The sequence below is a fragment of the Clinocottus analis genome, unplaced genomic scaffold, assembly GCF_023055335.1.
Source record: "Clinocottus analis isolate CAN_PGR_092001 unplaced genomic scaffold, fCliAna1.0.p SCAF_7, whole genome shotgun sequence".
Lineage (NCBI taxonomy): Eukaryota > Metazoa > Chordata > Actinopteri > Perciformes > Cottidae > Clinocottus > Clinocottus analis.
In genome coordinates, this window is record NW_027176229.1 from 21103798 (window position 1) to 21122359 (window position 18562).

At 49.3% G+C, this 18562-nt stretch overlaps 1 protein-coding gene across 2 annotated transcripts in view; it reads left to right on the top strand.

Moving 5' to 3' along the window:
* sema6a (sema domain, transmembrane domain (TM), and cytoplasmic domain, (semaphorin) 6A) overlaps positions 1-18562 on the top strand; it is a 100918-nt gene that overhangs the window by 61152 nt on the left and 21204 nt on the right. For both annotated transcript variants that reach the window (XM_068604431.1, XM_068604432.1), the window contains exons 7-15: positions 2789-2879; positions 4309-4428; positions 4955-5043; positions 7527-7744; positions 9396-9527; positions 11307-11462; positions 13693-13866; positions 15443-15583; positions 15694-15771. In XM_068604431.1, coding sequence (XP_068460532.1) covers positions 2789-2879; positions 4309-4428; positions 4955-5043; positions 7527-7744; positions 9396-9527; positions 11307-11462; positions 13693-13866; positions 15443-15583; positions 15694-15771 — 1199 coding nt within the window. The remainder of the gene's footprint in view (positions 1-2788; positions 2880-4308; positions 4429-4954; positions 5044-7526; positions 7745-9395; positions 9528-11306; positions 11463-13692; positions 13867-15442; positions 15584-15693; positions 15772-18562) is intronic.

The window sequence follows — 18562 nt, forward strand, 5'->3', positions numbered from 1 at the left end:
AGAAAATATGATGGGCGTGCCAGGATCCGCCCTCGCTGGCCCCGAACAACCGCTGCTGAAGTCCGTGAATCAGGTGGCGGCGTTATTAAAATGGAACTTTGGTAAATTAGATTTCGCCCCGGAGATGTGACAATTTATTTCTTCCCTTTTTCAAGGAGATGAATTCCAGCCAACAGTTATTAAGCGTGACGACGGCGACACCGAGTTTGTCCTCGGTGAGATTCCACAAATCCCTCAGCAGTGACAATAAAGCCCGTGAAAGAGTAAAAACAACAGAGACACACAACGTGTCCCTCACCCCCTCGAGCGCCGGCGCCGCCGAACCAATTATAACGCTCCTGACGGGCATGTTTGGGATCTACGTTGTGTTTGTCTAATTAATTAGCATACAGCCTATAGAAAACAAGCATTGAGCCCTCGTCGTAATTAATTCATCTAGAATCGCTGCACCCCGAGCTCAAGGTTACTGTACGTTTTGTCTGCGGCGCTACCGCTAGCTCCCCTGCACAACGGCGTGTTGCTGACAAAGTGCGACGGCGCTTCCCCCCCATTACTTTGAATTGTGCTTCCACAAAGAGCTGAAGCACTTCTTGACAGCATAATAAGGTTCGCCTGGTACACGGAGGAGTAACAAAAAGAAATCATTTCAATCTGGCCGTTAAAACAATCTCCGCGTGGCAGATTGATATCGCTCATATTTTAAGTACTGGACACGAGGCCGACAGCAGGGAAAGTGTGAGCTCGGGTGTTTTGTTTCATGGGGGGGGGGGGTTGGGTGGATCTGCGGCCGAGGCTGGGAGTGCCTTCCTCTGTTCAAACGGCAGGAATAGATCAGTGACAGCCGGGCCGAGCCCCAGCAGACAGAGGTCACTGCCTCTGTGAAATCAACTGAGGGTGGGGTGCAGGGTGCTAGGTGAAGGGTGCAGGGTGCAGGGAGGGGTGCGCGACTGTTTGTGGCGCGTCAGAGGACGCGGCACCGCTTTGCGTCAAGGTAAGCCGACACAGGAGCTGCTGACGTTTTTCAAACTGCGGCCCAGACTCGCTGGGATTCATCGGACGCACCTCACCTCCAGCCGCCCGCGTCCCTTATGATTAACTCCACCTAATCTATAATTAAAGTCTGGCCCGGCTAATAAAATACATATCTTCAAGCCGGCGTGCCTCCGCATACCGTCCTCTAATTTCTAAAGAAACAGAGGTGAACGAGAGAAATGTAGAAATGCGCCGCTGCCGGTGGTTGGTGCGCGCGTGTTTGTTGTTAAAGGTCACTTGTAATTTTCCCTGCCAAATCAGCATCAACAATTTCTCTGGCAGGCTTTTCCGGCATTGCGCCGGGAGTGTGTGTGACCTTTTTCCAGTGGGCAGATGATAACCGTTTCCGCCGAGACAGGAATAGAAAAACAAAATGACCTGTTTAGAGACCAGAAAGGGCGGCGTAAGCAGTTTGCAGCCTCGTCCTCTTTGTTGAGAGAGAAGGAGAAGGAGAAGGAGAAAGAGATAGGGGGAAGGAGGAGGGAGTAAGTGGAGTACCAGAGAGATGGAAACAGAGATGGACAAGAATAAAACCAGGAGGTATCGCGAGCTTCGGAGGCAAACAGTGTGTTCAGTGATGCTCCCTGGCCTCGGCCTCTGGTCCTTCGCTTCCTCTCCTCTGTGCAGCTCTGCTCTTTAGCCGAGGGCGAGAGAGAGCGAGGGAGGACAAGCCGAAAACCCACGGAGGGGACGATCGTTGACCTCACATCTGATCCTCCCGCCGTGCCCTCGCTGTGACTAAAAGTTGGCGCAAAACAAGGAAAAAACCACCAGTCCGGCTGCTTAAACTATGGACGAGGCCTCAGAATAGCTTATGGAAATGGCGGGAATACTTAGCGAATTAGCCGTAAGTTTGGATAAATTACGCTCCCGCCTTGCAGAATTAAAACTGAAGAAATGCACCAAATCTGGGTTTCAGCATCGCCGAAAAAAAGAAAAGCTCTCGGCGCGAGCCGCAGCTGAGGCAAACTGAAATAATGACTACTGTATGATGTGCTATTTAAAAACTGCTGTGGTTTCAGTCAAAATTGCTCACATTCCCCGCGCTCAGGGCCGTGTTCGCAGCCATTTATTTCCTCTTCACGGCGAAAGCACAAGCTTCGGAAATCGGGGGCACGGCGGCGTGCGGGTTGAAGATCTGTCGCGGGGGGATGTTAAAGCTCTTTTTTCAAACGCCGGTAGAAGTTGAAGGATAAAGGATTGGCAGGTGGAAGCCAACCACGTCCACCCATGCTGCGCAACATGCTGCTGTGGAAAATGTCAGTTTTTTTGGTTGATCTTCCTCCATGACAGTTTGCCCAATACCGCCCAGATGGACGGCTTTGACAGCCACCAAAGTGGCGTCCAGGGGATTTGAGTTCAGGTCAGCGTTAGACGGACTCTCTCCTGGGCTCGGCACACCTTTTCGGGGGCGCTTTTCTATTACGACTCAACACATTTCTCCACTTTATTTATTTTCTGTTAGCGGTAGCTGAAATTCTTTTGCTAGATCTGCAACCTCCAACCGGGAGACATCGTTTTCCCGCCTTGGTTGTATAAATACCTTAAAATATCAATAACTTGTATTAAATAACTGTCTGTTATCGGTGCGTCGGACAGTTAAAACATCTTGAATCTCGAGCTACCGTTTTCCCGCCTTTGTCCGTTCATCGGTTCGCTGCATTGTTCCGTTTTCCCGCCTTGGTTGCAGTTCAAATCCGTACTTTTGGTTCGCCCGCAATGTCTTGACCCTCTCAACTCCCTTGTGACCCTGCAGATGGACACCCTGGAGGCCCTGGGGGACGAGATCAGCGGGATGGCACGCTGCCCGTATGACGCCAAGCACGCCAACGTCGCCCTATTTGCTGGTAAGATGGAAAAAAAATGAATCTGAGTAATAAATGTCAAAGGAACCGTTTACTCGTCTGCAACGGGAAGCGCTAATGTCATTCAAGTCCTTTCCCCCCCCGTGGCTTGACATGAGAGAAAGTCACACAAGTTTTCCTGTGAGGTGGAAATAGATTAAGTATGCTTGATAGTGTTCACTGACTGCCATGAGGCGAAACCATTAATCCTAATTTCCTCCTATCTGCACGTATTTAACATTGGAGACGTGTTTGAGCAAGATGGGAGAGTTGAGTCTATTTGAGCGGGTGGATTAGCTGCGGTTGTATTTAACATTGTTCCTTACACCCTGCGGTTCTCTTCAAACGGCGGCGCTCTGACAACATGTCGAGAAAAGGCAGCCGATATGCGTAGCGTCGTGCGCCAAACCGCAGGCCACGAATTTAGCTCAGCGCGAGAAAAGTCGCCGCTTTTCTAGAACCCTTTTTTTTACGGAAGTGCGCCAAAAAAAGTGCGGGAAAAATGTGCGCCAAAAAAAGTGCGCCAAAAAAAGGGCCGCGGCGACATCTCTCTCTCTCTCTCTCTCTCTATCTCTGTCTCTCTCTCTCTCTCTCTCTCTCTCTCTCTCTGTCCTTTTTCCCCTCTCTCTCTCGCTCACTTTCTCCCTCTTCAAAAAACAAAGTCGCGAGCACATGAGACCAGAATGAGTCAGCTTTCCGTTGGCTGCGGTGAGATTGTTCTGAGGTAACAGGACCCCGCGGTCCCGCTGAAGACATCCAGTCCTCGTTCGCCTTTGCCGCGAGCCGATTTATGGCGGTATTGATGAGCCGCACCCCCCCCGCCCCCCCTCCTCCTCCCATTCCTCTTTTAAAATGACAACGCCTAGCTTGACCGTTTTTAATGTGTAGCAGAGCTGCTCGGAGGGGAGCTGGAAGCACTGAGTAATCAAGAGGGTTCCTCTGACTGCTATCCTTTCAATTATGTAGTTTGAGTTTCCACTGAGGCGGGCTGAGGTCACGCCGGTGGCGGATTGTGTGTTTGTGGAGCATGTGGCGCGCACGCGAGCGCGCGTGTTTTCCATGCTTCGCGTGCTCGCTAGCGCGCAAAGGGCGCCGGTGTTTGTTTGAGCTTTTTTTTTTTTTATTCGGAAGTGTGTTTGCTGTCAGAGCGAGCGATTACAGACGTGCAACATGTTTTAAGTGTGTGCACAGCCCTTGTTTGTTGTCCGTCAGAGAGCCTCCTCGCTGTGTGCGGTTCTCCAGGTCTGTTTGTGTACCCGGCCGCAGAGAGCGGGAATCTCTTGAGTGGCTTTTCGTGTTTTTCTTTATACTCCCTTCACCTTTCCTTTTTTTGTTCTCTTCTCTCTCTTCATTCTTCTGCCCTCTCCGTCTCCATCTTTTCCTCTCGTTGCTCTTTTAAAACCGTCTCCGTGTTTTCCCCCTTTCCCTCCAGATGGCAAGCTGTACTCGGCCACCGTGACAGACTTCCTCGCGATCGATGCGGTCATCTATCGTAGCCTAGGAGACAGCCCGACTCTGCGCACTGTCAAGCACGACTCCAAGTGGCTGAAAGGTGAGCGTCAAACACACACACACACACACACAAACACACAACGTCTCTCCGGCTGGATGGCAGCAGGCCGTCTTGACAAGCTGGAGAAAAAAACACACACAAAAAAACTTGTTTTTTCGCGTACTCGTGTTTGTGATTTACGATTTGTGTGTGAATCTAGGTATGAAGAGCTCTTATGCTAATGCTACACGCTCCGCTAGTCGCAGTCATTTTGCCAACCCGGCCCGGTAGAGTTGATGTAGCCGGTAAATTGCTCTGCCCCGGGGGGAAAAACAAGCACAAGTCCGGCCTGTCGGAAAGCCCAATAAAGAGATCCCTCTTGTCTCCCTGCATGCAAATTGTCTCGCCGATATGATGGATGATAGATTGAGGCACTCAAGGCTCACAGTCGGTGCCTTTTCCGCATAATATGACAGATATTCTGGCTGTTTACTGTGAAATATGGTGTCAGAACTGTTTTGTCACGGTACAAACGTCACTTTGACTCATATTTACTGTCTGTCTTTTTTATATCCTCCTCCTGCAGAGCCCTACTTCATACAGGCAGTCGATTACGGGGACTTCATCTACTTCTTCTTTCGTGAAATTGCTATGGAGTACAACACAATGGGGAAGGTAAGCGCCCTGCCCGATTCTCCCGCTATTGTTTGAGCGTAATCAGAGGTGACTTCCTATTTACAGGGAGAATCAGGAAGTGCCTGGAGGAAACTAACAGGATATGGGTGTATCACATAACCGAGGAGAAGAAGGCTTTCAGGAGCTGTAAAGTGGCCAAACATTTTCTTCACTGTAGCAGGATGCAGGGGCCTAAAATAGATCCAAAAACACAAACCCGTGGACGTCTGGAGATCCCATTTTGAAGGCTAAATATACCGCTTGAATTGCACGTCCGCGTCCCTCTGGCAACGCTCCCCGGTCGCCCTATTGTCTCCATGTTTCCCAAGAGGAATTTCACCCAAAGTGTCTTCTGGGAAACGAGTCGGAGAGAGAGAGGTTGAAGGAGAAGCTTTCCTCAGGTGCTACACCGGCAGACATTTTTCCTTCTTCTCATTAATCTTCTCAATTCTCTGTTTTGGAGTTCTCACCCAGAAAGAGTTTAATTGGAATGCCCGGTATGAAATAATCCGTGATGGAAATGAATCACTCGATGTGTATGAGTTAAAGAGAACACACGAGAGGAGGGCGAGGAAGAGGACGGAGGGGAGACAAGAGCGGAGGCAACGAGAAACAGAGAAACAATGGCTCCGCCGCCAGAAGCGACGGGCATGTGTGTTACGCGGGCCGTCGAATACCGATCAGGCCTCTCGATCCGCCGGCTGTGTTTTTGAAAAAGCAATGTCGGTGTAATTACTGGTGTGGTGGCGGTCGCTTATGTGGCAGAGAGCAATTTAACTTTCCCCCGACTGATATCTCTTCATTATTGCAAAGTAGATCGTCGCCTGACAACGTGAGCCGCCGTTGGTGCTTCATGGCGAGTTGATCAATGTGCTGTGGCGGGTTCGCGTTGGTCGTAGTTGTGATGTTGGATTGTTAAATTCGCTATCTGGAAATTGCAGAGAGGGTAAATGTTTAGTGCGAGGGATCAGTGCGCTTGTGCTTGTTTGTGTGTGTGTGTGTGTGTGTGTGTGTGTGTGTGTGTGCAGGTAACACACAGCGAGCAGAAGTGTGAGAAAGTGAACTGTTATATGTGGGATGTTAGCGTCAGATGTGAGATGTTACAGATGTAGAACGTTGGATCTAAGCAATATTTCGGGACCAAGTTTGGGTCGCAGTAAACTAGCGTGAGGTGCCATTCATTTACATTGAGACGCGTTCAGGCGCCAGTCAGTAAAAATGAGAATTGGGGCAAATTACAACGCTTTCATGATGTAGTCAAACGTCTGTAAAATGTCGTTTTTGGCAAGAAATTTCTAACTATTGATGTTTTCCTGACCTAAAAGTTGGAAAATGAACCGACCCATGTTGGCACATGTGTGTGTGTTTGTGTGTGTGTGTGTGAACATTTGTGTGTGTTTTTTCTGTTCTTTTTATGCATTCACTCTTGCGTTGGTCGCAATGCACGCATGGGCGAGAGCGTGTTTATGTGTGGTTGTCTGCAGTCGCCTGTGTGTGTGTGTGTGTGTGTGTGTGTGTGTGTGTGTGTGTGTGTGTGTGTGTGTGTGTATGTGTAGATCTGGTTTAAATGCATGTTCGCTCCCATTCACACTGTTTACTCTAGGGAACTATTTCAGGTCAGAGTTAGATTTATTGCTGTTAAGTATAGTGTGACAACAACTAATTATAATACTGACTGTGTGATCTCACTGTGAGATGTAATTACAGCGCCGGCTCCCATTTGAAGCCGTGTACTTTACGTTTTCTGTTGCCAGGTGCTGACTCTTTAACAGCGTATCAAAAAACACACCAATTTACTCCACCGTGTCTTTAATTTGCTGCGAAGTGATGAAATGTTGGACTCCCAAAGTTTTATGTCATGCAAACCACCCAAAATAGGGGCATATGAGTGTGTGCTGTTGGTCATCAAAAGAAAAGGTTTCTTACTCTGTGATGTTCAACTTTCATGCTTCAATTTGAAAACAGCAGTTGAGAAAACTTTCTCACCACCAAGTCCTTTTATTGGCTGTGATTTGTCCGCTCTGGGCTACTGTAGAAACATGGCGGACCCGCTTCCTGTGTAGATATAAAAGGCTCATTCAAAGCGAACAAATACACATCGATTCTTAGTGTCAGGTGAATATACACTAATTAAAATGTAGTTATGAATATGATGGGGTTTTTTGCTAATATATCCAAAAGATACACACTGGGCCTTTAAGTGCATGAGAAAACTAAAAAAAAAGGGGAATTATGCTTCCAACCCATAACACAAAACTAGAAAAGTTTTATTTGAAGTAAAAAAAAAGGAGTTATTTAATATCCACTAAATAAATGTATGCTTTGCTCAAAGTTTTGTCCTCCATTTTTCTTTCTTTTAACTTTTCTTGCAAAGCAAAATATAATAACAAACTGACTTCAAGCACTTGAGAGAACGTTGGCTAGCGCTGAGCACAACTGTGTGTGTGTCTGTGTGTGTCTGTGTGTGTGTGTGTCTCCGTCAGGTGGTGTTTCCTCGGGTGGCCCGGGTCTGTAAGATCGACCGCGGCGGCTCGCCCCGCGTCCTGGAGAAGCAGTGGACCTCGTTCCTCAAGTCTCGGCTGAACTGCTCCATCCCCGGCGACTCCCACTTCTACTTCAACATCCTGCAGGCCGTGACGGACGTCATCCACGTCAACGGGAGGGACGTCGTGATGGCGACCTTCTCCACGCCTTACAACAGGTAACCCCCCTCCTCCCATCCTCCTCTCCAGGAAACCTTTAAAGGAGGTTCGAGGAGGAAGCAACAGATGGAAGAGATTCTCTTTTTTCCCCCTCGCCTCACATGAGTTCACGCATCTCCTTTATTAGCCCGATCATCTTTCCTGCTTTGAAGGCCCTTTCGAAAAAGCCCTCGATGCATCAACATCATGACAGTCTGACCTTTGTTAGCGTCGGTAGCGCGTGGCCCTGCTCGCCGTGCCGCTCGCCAGCGTGTAATTCCTGAGCCCGCCGGGTCAACATGCCTCCCGTCCAAAGCAGTTGTGCTGCAGGTGTTTCATCCTGTCTCCCCCTCTTTCACAGTCCGCGAGCGGCGCTGCTTTCATATTCATAGGCAGGGGGAGTTGTTATCTAAATTGAAAATTACCGCAAAGCCACGGAGCTCGCATATATTGTCTTTTTCCCCCCTCCATTTTATGGCTGCTATTTAGACGATAAGACAATCGCTTGTGACGATGCAATTGAGCGTGCTTAATGGACACCGAAAACCCAGCGAGGCGTGCTTTGAAAATGTCTATAAGCGGCAGTTTTGATTCATGGTTTGGTCGTCAGCGGGGCGAAATTAGAGGGAGTGCATTCGGAAGTGAGGGCAACGCTCAGGGGTTTGTGTCCTTGCATTGTGCGTGCGTGTGTGTGTGTGTGTGTGTGTGTCACCGCTCGCCATCCACCCGCCTCGTTATAGCGTCCCCCGATGCAAACAGACACGTGACTGTCCAACTTTCAATTACTGTCATTTAGCGGCCGAGCCGAGGACGAACAACTCTCCGACCTCACTCTCTATGATAATGCCGCCCTTGTGTAGCGCGTCTCCCCGATGTCTCCGTGGGTTTAACGCCGCGATGCAACCGTGTCCAGCTGAGAGACGTTTCTCTTTTTAAAAAAAAGAATAAACAGTCCCCTAGTTATGCTTCTAATTTACGAGAGCAGATGCACGAATGAAAATGGAGAGAAGTGAGTCAGCAGTGTGTTACGCGACGGACGGAAAGAAGCCGGTGGCTCCGCTGCAAACACACACAAAAAAAAAAGGGGGCAATAAAAAAGATAATCTGTCTATAGTTCTCGCCCAACAGTGGACTTGTGATGAACTCGGACGCTTCGAGGCTTTTGGGGAAACCCGGTCTTGTCTGGTCGGAGTGAATGTGTGTCCTCATGAGGCTCGGCGGGCAGAGACACTGGAGCTCACAGACGATCCGATGAAGCAACACTACGCGCTGATGTAATGGCCCCGCCGCTGCAATCAATAGGAATAACTTCTTCTATAAGTAGCACCATGAATCAAAGCTAGTAAAAGAAACGGGTAAGAGAGGGGGGGGGGGGGGGCTGCATCGCTTTGTGAGTGAGTGAGTAAGGGAAAATAAATGCCAAAGCGGCAAACTTGAACGCATCACCGGTCGCGAACAAACACCATCTGTACCGACGAGCCGTCCTCGAGGGATTCAACCCCTCTGAGAGAGAGACGGGTTGCAAATCCCCGTTCCTGTCAAACGCTGATAGTCCAAACTTGGCCAGGTGTTTCTTTGATATGTTCAGATGAGAGGACTGTTTATGTGAGCTTTTGTCTGTGTGTGTGTGTGTGTCTGTGTGTGTGTGTGTGTGTGTGTGTGTCCTGGCAGTATTCCAGGGTCGGCGGTGTGCGCCTACGACATGGCGGAGGTGGCCAACACGTTCACGGGGCGTTTCAAAGAGCAGAAATCCCAAGACTCCACCTGGACGCCTTTTCCTGAAGACAAGGTTCCCAAGCCAAGGTACAACAGCAGTTAATTAACCACAACACACACACACACACAGACACACACACAGGGCTTGAACACACATAAGTCACACATAAGTTTCTTTCCTTCATCTCGCTTCTGGCAAGACACATCGCCACCTTATCGTTGCATAAGACTCGCTGAATTACGACGTGTTAATAATGGCACATTTATAGCTCGCGTTGCGTCATTTTTTCGATACACCTCTTTTTCTCTCGACGGGATTACACACTCTGCACACTGTACGCACACAGATACCACCTCTTTCTTCAGTTACACACACACACACACCTCCCCATAACCCATTACCTCACCCCCACGCGCAGCTGCATCAAAGAAAGGGCTCAGTATCAACAAATGAAGCGTGAGATCATTTTACAGATGGCTGGCTAATTCCACAAATGCAGCAGCCTGATCAATCTCCCATCTATCGCTCGCTAATTAGCGCGCTAAGAGCTGCTCCTCTATCCCCCAGAAGAGGAAGAGGAAGAAAAAAACTGATTTACTACAAAGATCTGGGCCACGATAATTGTTGCTGCCCCGTGTGTGTGTGTGTGTGTGTGTAAGTGTGTGTGTGTGAGTGTGTGTGTGTTCCCATATGGCTGAGGAGGCGGGTCCTCACCAAAAAGAGAGCCAGTGCGCCGATGTAATCACCTGTTTACGTTCAACAAGGTCAGGTGCCGCGGAAATGCGATGATGTCGCCTCCCCCCCCCCCCCCTCCTCATGGTGCGTTCAGACCCTTTTTATATTTCAATCTGCAGGCAAACAGACGGAGCGTTGTGACAATGCCGCCTAGGTCCGGCCCCGCAGCAGACTGCTCTCCCATGTGTTGCACCCTCGTGCTGAATCGCGTACAGATCTTTTCCCGTATTCGAGAGATGTCTGCTTCCGTTCGGCTCGCCGTATGTTTGTTTTTTTTTACGCTGACAAATGGTTTCCGCCGTCAGTTAAATATTGAGTTTGTGTCGCATCGGTGTCGGCCGGCTGGCTCCAACGCAGCGCTTTGTTTGTTGGAGGACGTAGAAGTGCACCTGGAATAGTTAAACCACTCTGCTTCCTCTTGCAGGACTGCATGTTTTAAAGGAAAAAAAAAATTCTTTGAAACGCTGTCCTTTCCCTTCAAATACATAATAGAGATGTTTTCTTTATTTCTGGATTCTCTTTATACTCATCACTACACACCAGTACGTCTCATTTTATTGGCAGATGAGCATGCGTTCCTCTTGCGTACACACACACACACACACACACACACATATATTCGGGGTTTGGTCCTTGACAGGGTTGACAGTGTGAGACGTTCAGGGGCCAGCTGGCTAATATTACGTGGAGTGGCAGGGTATCAAAGCCCACGCAGTAAAGAGGCTTTACGAGCTCTCCGAGGTGAGATGCCTGCAAAGGGGATATGCTATCAAAAGCTGCTTCTCTTTTTACAAGCAGCTCACCAACTCCCCCGTAAAAAAAGAAATACGAAGAAGGATCCGATAGGTAGAACGTCTCGGCGCTTTACTTGCGAAGACATCTCGTGTCCTCACCCCCGCTGCCTCCACCCCAAAAAAAAAAGCTTCCCGGCTCGAGAGTTTAGTCATTCGTGGCCGCACTTTAGTTTGATTTGATGGAAAGTACGACGTCCTGTCGGCTCCGGTGTTTCTTTCAAGCCGTCACCGTCGTCTTGGTCGGCGATCGGCGGAAGAGGAAGAAAGAAATGTCGTGTTTTTTTTTGTGTCTTCGACTTGCTTTTTTCTTCATCCCCACCTCTTTCCTTCCCGTAGGCCCGGCAGCTGCGCCGGCACGCCGTCCATGGAGAGGTACAAGGTGTCCAACGAGTTCCCCGACGACACGCTCAACTTCATCAAGATGCATCCGCTGATGGACGAGGCCGTGCCCTCCATCGCCAACAGGCCCTGGTTCCTCAAGACCATGGTCCGGTAAGGATCCCACCTTCTCCCCTTCCCTCTCTCCCCCCAAAAAAAGTCTTCAAACCCAGGACAATAACTCCACTGGTTAATACTGAGCGGCACTATCTCTCTCCCAGAGTGACCGCGTGGCGACTTCAGAGTAAACTATTTGAGTTCCCGTGTTTCAAGTCCTTTCTAAGCCCTCATTAGGAGGACCAGCGATGTTTAGTCTTTCTCGAAAATTGCCTCGTTTGAACCCTCGTAGGAGCTTTTTGAAAGAGACGATACTGGAAGTAAAAAAACGTTTTTGTTTGCTTTTTGCTGGAGTTGAGCCCATTTTTCCCCAAAAGCCAGTGCACTGCGGCTGATGCCGTTTGATCATAAAAAGGTCTGTCTGGCTTTCACAGCCACACTACACACAGGCATTTCAGCCGGCCTCTTGAGGCGATGGGTTCGGGGAGGAGGGAGAGAGGGGGAGAGGGATGCGACAGCGTACCCGCATCCCATCGGCGAGGCGCAACTAGCTGACGGAGCATTCGGTGAAAAAGTCTTAACATTTTGCTTTAAAAGAGGACCTCGCTTTTTAGTTTGGACCTGCTTCTGAATCGCAGCGGCTTCAGATTTGAGGTCGGGGGCTGCTCGCCAGAGCCTTGACGGACCCTCAGCGGCCGCAGCATCGCTTCTCAACAAAGAGTTTTTACAAATGATTTGCATCGAATCGCATCTCGCCCGCTGCTTCGCCGAGGCCTGACCTACATTTGGCGCCGGCTTTCAGCGAGGTTACCCCCCCCCCCCCACCACCACCCCTCTACGACTATGGCGGCTCATTAGCGCGCCATATCATACAAGTGCAATATGAATAACACATTGTTTATACCTTTACATAATCAGCAGCATCGTGTAAGCTCAAGAAGCATCGTGAAGGTGGAAGAGGAGCGAGGCCTTCTTTTGTTACGACTATATATATATATATATATAAATATCTATATCTGTCACGGTGTCTTTGTACTGTAAAACCATTCTTGGGCTGAAGTCGACAGGAAACAAAATCAGTAGAAATGGTTTGATTGAGGACACCCCGGCTCTCGCTGCAAAATTTGAGGAAATCTTTTCTGTCCTGAGACTCGCTGAAGGCCTCAGCTGGCTGGACACAGTGAATCAACTGGAGAGAGGGTGAGGAGGGTGAGGAGGGTGAGGAGGGTGAGGATGGAGGGAGGGACACTCTTGAGATTTTTATTATCCCGAATAGGACGGTGAATGTCTTAGTCCTTGAGATTCTATTATTTCTCCGGGATCAAATCCCATTGACACGGTCCTTGGAGCCGCTGCTCTCTCCGCTTGAATGGATCCGGAGCAAAACAGTCCTTCAGATCGCTGTTTTGTTTTTGATTGGATGAGGCCGATGTCACGGAGCGCTTTCAAGGGATATTTTGTATTAGTCGGAAGAGGGGGAAGAGGATGAAGAGGTCGGTTGTTTTAACGGGCTGGCGGTGCAGCCGGCGAGGTTAACCTTTCACTCGTCGCATAACAAAATCTATTCACAAAGAGAACCGACGGCTAATGAGGGACCTTTCCCCCAATGAGCTCTCATCTTTAATCTTTCAATCCTTCAGATGGATACCGGCGTCTGGGATGCAGTGAAGTCAGTCGGTAGAAAGGAGAAAGACTCAAGAGGTGTTTCTTGAAAACCCCGTGCTTGTTATCTGATCACAAATAACACCCGCGAGCACAAACAGGGCTCCGATCCAGAACACGCCGACCGGCAGGTGTCTCATTCGCTAACTTGAATCTGCTTGGTGTGCTTTTTTTTTTTTTATTTATTTTTTTTTTCACGAATGATGAATTAGAAAATTGAGTTTCATGCACCTGGTTCGGATCACCAGCTGTCACTTAAAAGAAGAAAAGAAAGACAGCAACTGGCGTCTGTTTGCTCTCGTAACGTTCGTCTCGTAGGACCGACCCGAGGAAAGAGATTTTCTACTGCGACAAAAATCAATTATTGAGATTATTAAGGCTGCGTAATCTCCCGCTGTTCCTTATTCTCTCTGACGTTAACGACGGAAGGCAGACCACTTGATTGATTCATAACATCATTATTATTTTGGGCATATTTTGGGGTGTTTTTTTTTTTTATCTCTTTCATTCGCGGGAATGTTTTTTAGGGATGCTAATTTAACGTCGCAACTTGTCAAGTGAATGCACCGTGCTGCTGAGGGAGTTCTTCATCGGCTGGTTGGCTGACTCGCTTGCTTCTTCCCAGGTACCGGCTGACCCGCATCGTGGTGGACACTGAAGCCGGGCCCCACAGGAACCAGACGGTGGTCTTCCTGGGCTCTGAGAAAGGCATCATCGTCAAGTTCCTGGCCAACATGAACAGCGGCTTCCTCAACGACAGCGTGTTCCTGGAGGAGCTCAACGTCTACAACCCGGACAAGTACGTCGCCCTGGGTCCACGCGCATGTGTGTGTGTGTGTGTGTGTGTTTGTGTGTGTGTGTGTGGATATAAATAGAAGGGAGCACATGGATACTGTTGCTACAAACAAAAAGAAAAGGCCGGCTCTTGCATATGTATGCGTTTTAGAGTGATTTTGTTTCCAACCGTCTCCAGACTCGGGCCAAACCCGCCAACCCGCCAGCTCCATCAGTACCAGCCGCCCCCCCCCCCCCCCCCCCACCACCACCACCCCGACCCAAAGCTGTGTAGTGAGGCCAGCCAGCCAGATGGCTACTCTATCATTTAAAAGAGTTTTATCAGGTTACACTGCCCAACCACAGCGACTAAATTAAAGACGTAGACCCTCAGGCCCTGGATAACGCAGCGCTGCGGTCCACGACCTCAGCGGAGACCAGCTCCTCCGAAACGTTTGGCTGATTAAAGGAAACTCGCACACACACACTGACACACACACACTCACACACACGGCGAGGTCTGTGTTTGTCTTCAGAGCCGGCCTCGAAAGCCCACCGCTAATACGTTACGCGGCCGTAGCGAGCTAAGCGACGTCGCTCACTCGGAGTCGAGGCGAATGAGGGGAAAAATGGTCCGCGGTGTGACCCTCGCCAAAGCAAATATTTAGCTGAGGGGTCATGGATGAAGAAAGGGAGGAAGAGGAGGAGGAGGAGGGGGGAGAACAGAGGAGAGAGGCCCGGGAGAGGAGGGATGGAAAGGAGGATACGTTACTGTGTCCGACAGCCGAGGAGAAGTAGAGCGAGCCGCTCGACAGGACGGGCTCTCAAGGTTACCGCTGGTTCGCTACCCCGACACGCTGCGACCATGTGACCAGCCGTATGGAGGGGATGAAGGGCAGAGCCCTGCCCTCTTCTCCATCTCCCGTCGCCGCGTCTCCTTCCTCCCTTCCAATCCGAGGCCTTCGCCGGTGGCCACCGGCCATCTGGCTCCAGTCGCATGTATACGGTGAGCGACTTTGCTCGCGCATTACGCCGCGTAGATGGACTCCTAATTGAGAGCGTTAATGCGGGACGAGAGCGCGGCGGGAAAAAAAAAGGGGAGAGATTAAAATCCCTGGAGCTGGATGGCGGGATGGAGAGAAGGCTGCGACACGCCCAGAGGGATTAGAGTGTGCGCTCCTGAGGGGGCGAGCGGACAAAAGAAGACCGGCAGGATGGAGGAATGGTGGAGGAGGAGGAGGAGGATGAGGAGGAGTGGTTGTATTAGTGGGTTTTACAGTTAAGTGCAGTGTTATTGCTGACTGCTCACAGTGCCCATCTGTCTGTTTATCCGCTGTATCTGTATCCCTTTTCCTTTATCTCTCTTTATCTCCCACTCGGTTGCTGACCCCCGCGTCCTGGAGTCCAGCTTTATCTCTGTTTCTTCCGCGACCTCGCAGTTTGTCTTTCCTGCCACGTCTTAATCTTCTTCTTTTTTTTTATCGCCGTAAATAAACTGCTAAATCTCATCGCGTGGCCTCTCGGGGCCTTTGCCGCCTACTTGTTGTGTTTTTTTTTGGTGTCGTTTTTAACCAGACCCTCTCTCCTCCGCCGTCTCCCAGGTGCAGCATCGACGGCGTGGACGACAAGCGCATCGTCGGCATGCAGATCGACAGCAAGAGTCACGCTCTGTGGGTGGCCTTCACCTCCTGCGTGGTCAAAGTGCCGCTGTCTCGCTGCGAGAGACACGGGAGATGCAAGAAGTGAGGCTGATGTTTGCGCGTGAAAGCGTTCTTTTAAACAAACTCCAGTGTACAATATGATGAGGGTCTGATTGTGTGTGTGTGTGTGTGTGTGTGTGTGTCTCACCCAGGTCTTGTATAGCCGCCAGAGACCCGTACTGTGGTTGGGTGTCAGAGGGAGCCTGCAAACAGGTGCCTGATAACACAAAGTAAGTATTTTAGTTCATGCATTCAATGAAAAAGCCTTTTTTGTCACGCACAAAAGACACAAAAGCACAGTTGTGAATAATCAAATGAACCATGAATAACTTGGAAAGTTGCAGTAATGAAACATCCCTCAGCTTGAGTGTCGCTTTAATTGCCAAGGAGACTATTGATTCAGTCTTTAGGAACATTGAGTATTTCATCATGTGACAGTGTCCACATGGGCATTTACAGTATAAAAACATCTGTTGATTGAAGTCATTACAGGTGAAGTCACGTCTAAAGTCAATGTTTCTCCCTCTCCGTGTTACTGGTGATCGTCTTTACAGTAAAACTCACTTTTACACTCAGATTTGTTTTAGCTTCTATCTTTTTTTCACCTGAATCAGTTTGACATCCTGGATGTCTCCTTCAAACACAAATTGTAGACCCGTGTGTCTGCCTCTCTCTTTAGTGCCAGTGTGGGCTTCATGGCCGCTCTGACAGCTTGATTGAGGGGCAGAAAAAGGGGGCGGGGCATATCTAAGGGTCAATCACTGACGCTGGTGATTTTGTAAAAAAAAAGAAGAAAAAAAAGCGCGACACACATGTGTTTTTGCAAGCAACTTTTTAGAAAAACAATACTCGCCTTCTCCGTCACGCCCGGTGCCATTCATCTCTCGATTTGTCGTGTCTGTGATCTTTCTAATTTTATGGTGTGTAAGTGCAATTTCCTCAAGCTGAAAGAGTTACTGGAGGGATGAATGGAAAGGAAAGTGTTGCTCGCTCCGGCTCGGGGCCTCGGGGGGGGGTTTAGGGAACGCTCGGTGGTCGCGCTAACTATAATTTGCGGCCGTAGTTATGACACAGAACCAGATTATGCTCTCTGAACAAACAGCAGATGGAGTTTTGTGGTGTGGAAAAAAACATTTTTACAGATGAAGTCATAACAAAAGGGGACCAGCGCTCCGGTGGCTGTTTGACGTCGAATGAATTTGATCCCCCTCTCGTCCCTTTTCCCAAAACGATCGGTCTGGCACGCTAATACGCCAAAGGCACACAAGTACACACAAGTACACACAAAACTTGTCCTCGAATAAAAAATAAAAAAACACACACAAACGGAGAGCTATCCTATTATTATTATTATTATTATTATTCCGTAAAGCTGCAGTGGACTGATTGAGTTTCCACTTTGGAGCTGAAGCCGACACGGAGGCATTAAAAGGGCAAATGACCTCGCTCCTTTACTGTACAATATCCTAAGTGAGAGAGGGCGGGGCGTGTGTGTGTGTGTGTGTGTGTGTGTGTGTGTGTGTGTGTGTGTGGGGGGATTAGGCCCGGTGGGATCTGTTGGTCCGTGGTGAGCTATTCATTTGCCGAGCGGCACATGAGTGGTACAACGAGGCGTTTTGCTGTTCAGTGAGCTCTCACACAAACGGAGACTTCTACCCCTCTTCGACTTTTTGTTTAGTTTCTTTTTTGCCTCATTAAAATCTGCACCCTCTTCCTGTTTCCTCGCAGATTTCCTCTATTTGTCTGCCGAAGCAGCAGCAGCCGATCTATCTCCTTACCTGCCCGTCTCTGTCTGTGTGTGTGTGTGTGTGTGTGTGTGTGTCTATTTTTACCCATCCTTCTTCTTCCAACTTTCCTCTGACATATTCTTTCCCTCCAGCACGCCTCCCCTTCTTTTCTTCTTCCATCTGGCCTGGGCGCCGGCGTGCCAGCGTTCTCATGTGGAGCTCTGCCTCTCACATATACCTACTGTGCCCATAAATATGTATAAATATATCCATATATATATAAACACACACAGCTCCGGTCGTCCTGCAATATGGTCAACACCGCCCCGCCCCGCTCGCCGGGCTCATGCATATTATCGCATGAGTAGTATATAGTGTAGAATATAGTGCACGTACGTGATGACTACTCGCATGATTATCGCGTGGTTGTCATTATGTAAACTAGGTGCACAATTGTATTTCACTGACAAAAGAGGAGCGTATTAAAAAAAAGCACAAGTTAATTATTCAAGCCATTGTTGCAGCCAGCGGCCCTGACTGTTCTCTGGAAAGGGGCCGGAGTCTCTTACACTGATTAAATCTGCTCCCACATACTGACTCATAACCCGCTGAAACCCTGACGAGGGAAGGCATGAGTTCACCGCCAGCGTTCCTTCCTTGAATCCAAAGGAAAAGGGGGGCGGCTTTGAAAGGATGCGTTACGCACTCTTCGCGCTGTACGTACAGTGAACGAGCTCCCTGGTTGCACATTCGCTCCCTGACATGAATAATGAATGATATTACGCCTGACCTGCATTTTCGTCCCCTCAGTGCAACCGCACGGCTCACATAATAATCACGATGCAAGATGATATTAAAAAAAAATAAATAAATAACATCCCTCGTGCCGCCTCCGGTTATGTACAGTGCCGTTTGAATCTGATTAAAATAAGCATCATGCGGGACCTCGACCCTGCGCTGAACCGCCCGTAGTGTCACATTGGGACACGTTGCGATCGCGCAGCCGCGACGGGACGCGAACCCATTTAACTAGGAGTCCGTGCTGCGGTTCAATGGCTTTCACGCCGGCCAAGTGGAGGCTCAGACCTGCAGCTGGAGCGCGCCGGCTCATCGTTAATTCATCTGGAGACCGCCGGGATTCATCCGAGTCTGTAATGTCACTATAAAAACCACGAGCACGAGGTTGCCGGTGTGAAAGAGGCCGGACGACATTTCGCGATGGAGATCGCTGAGACGGCAGGTTTAATTGCGCAACAAAGAAGATTACGAGTGCGTGCGATGAGCGAAAAAAACA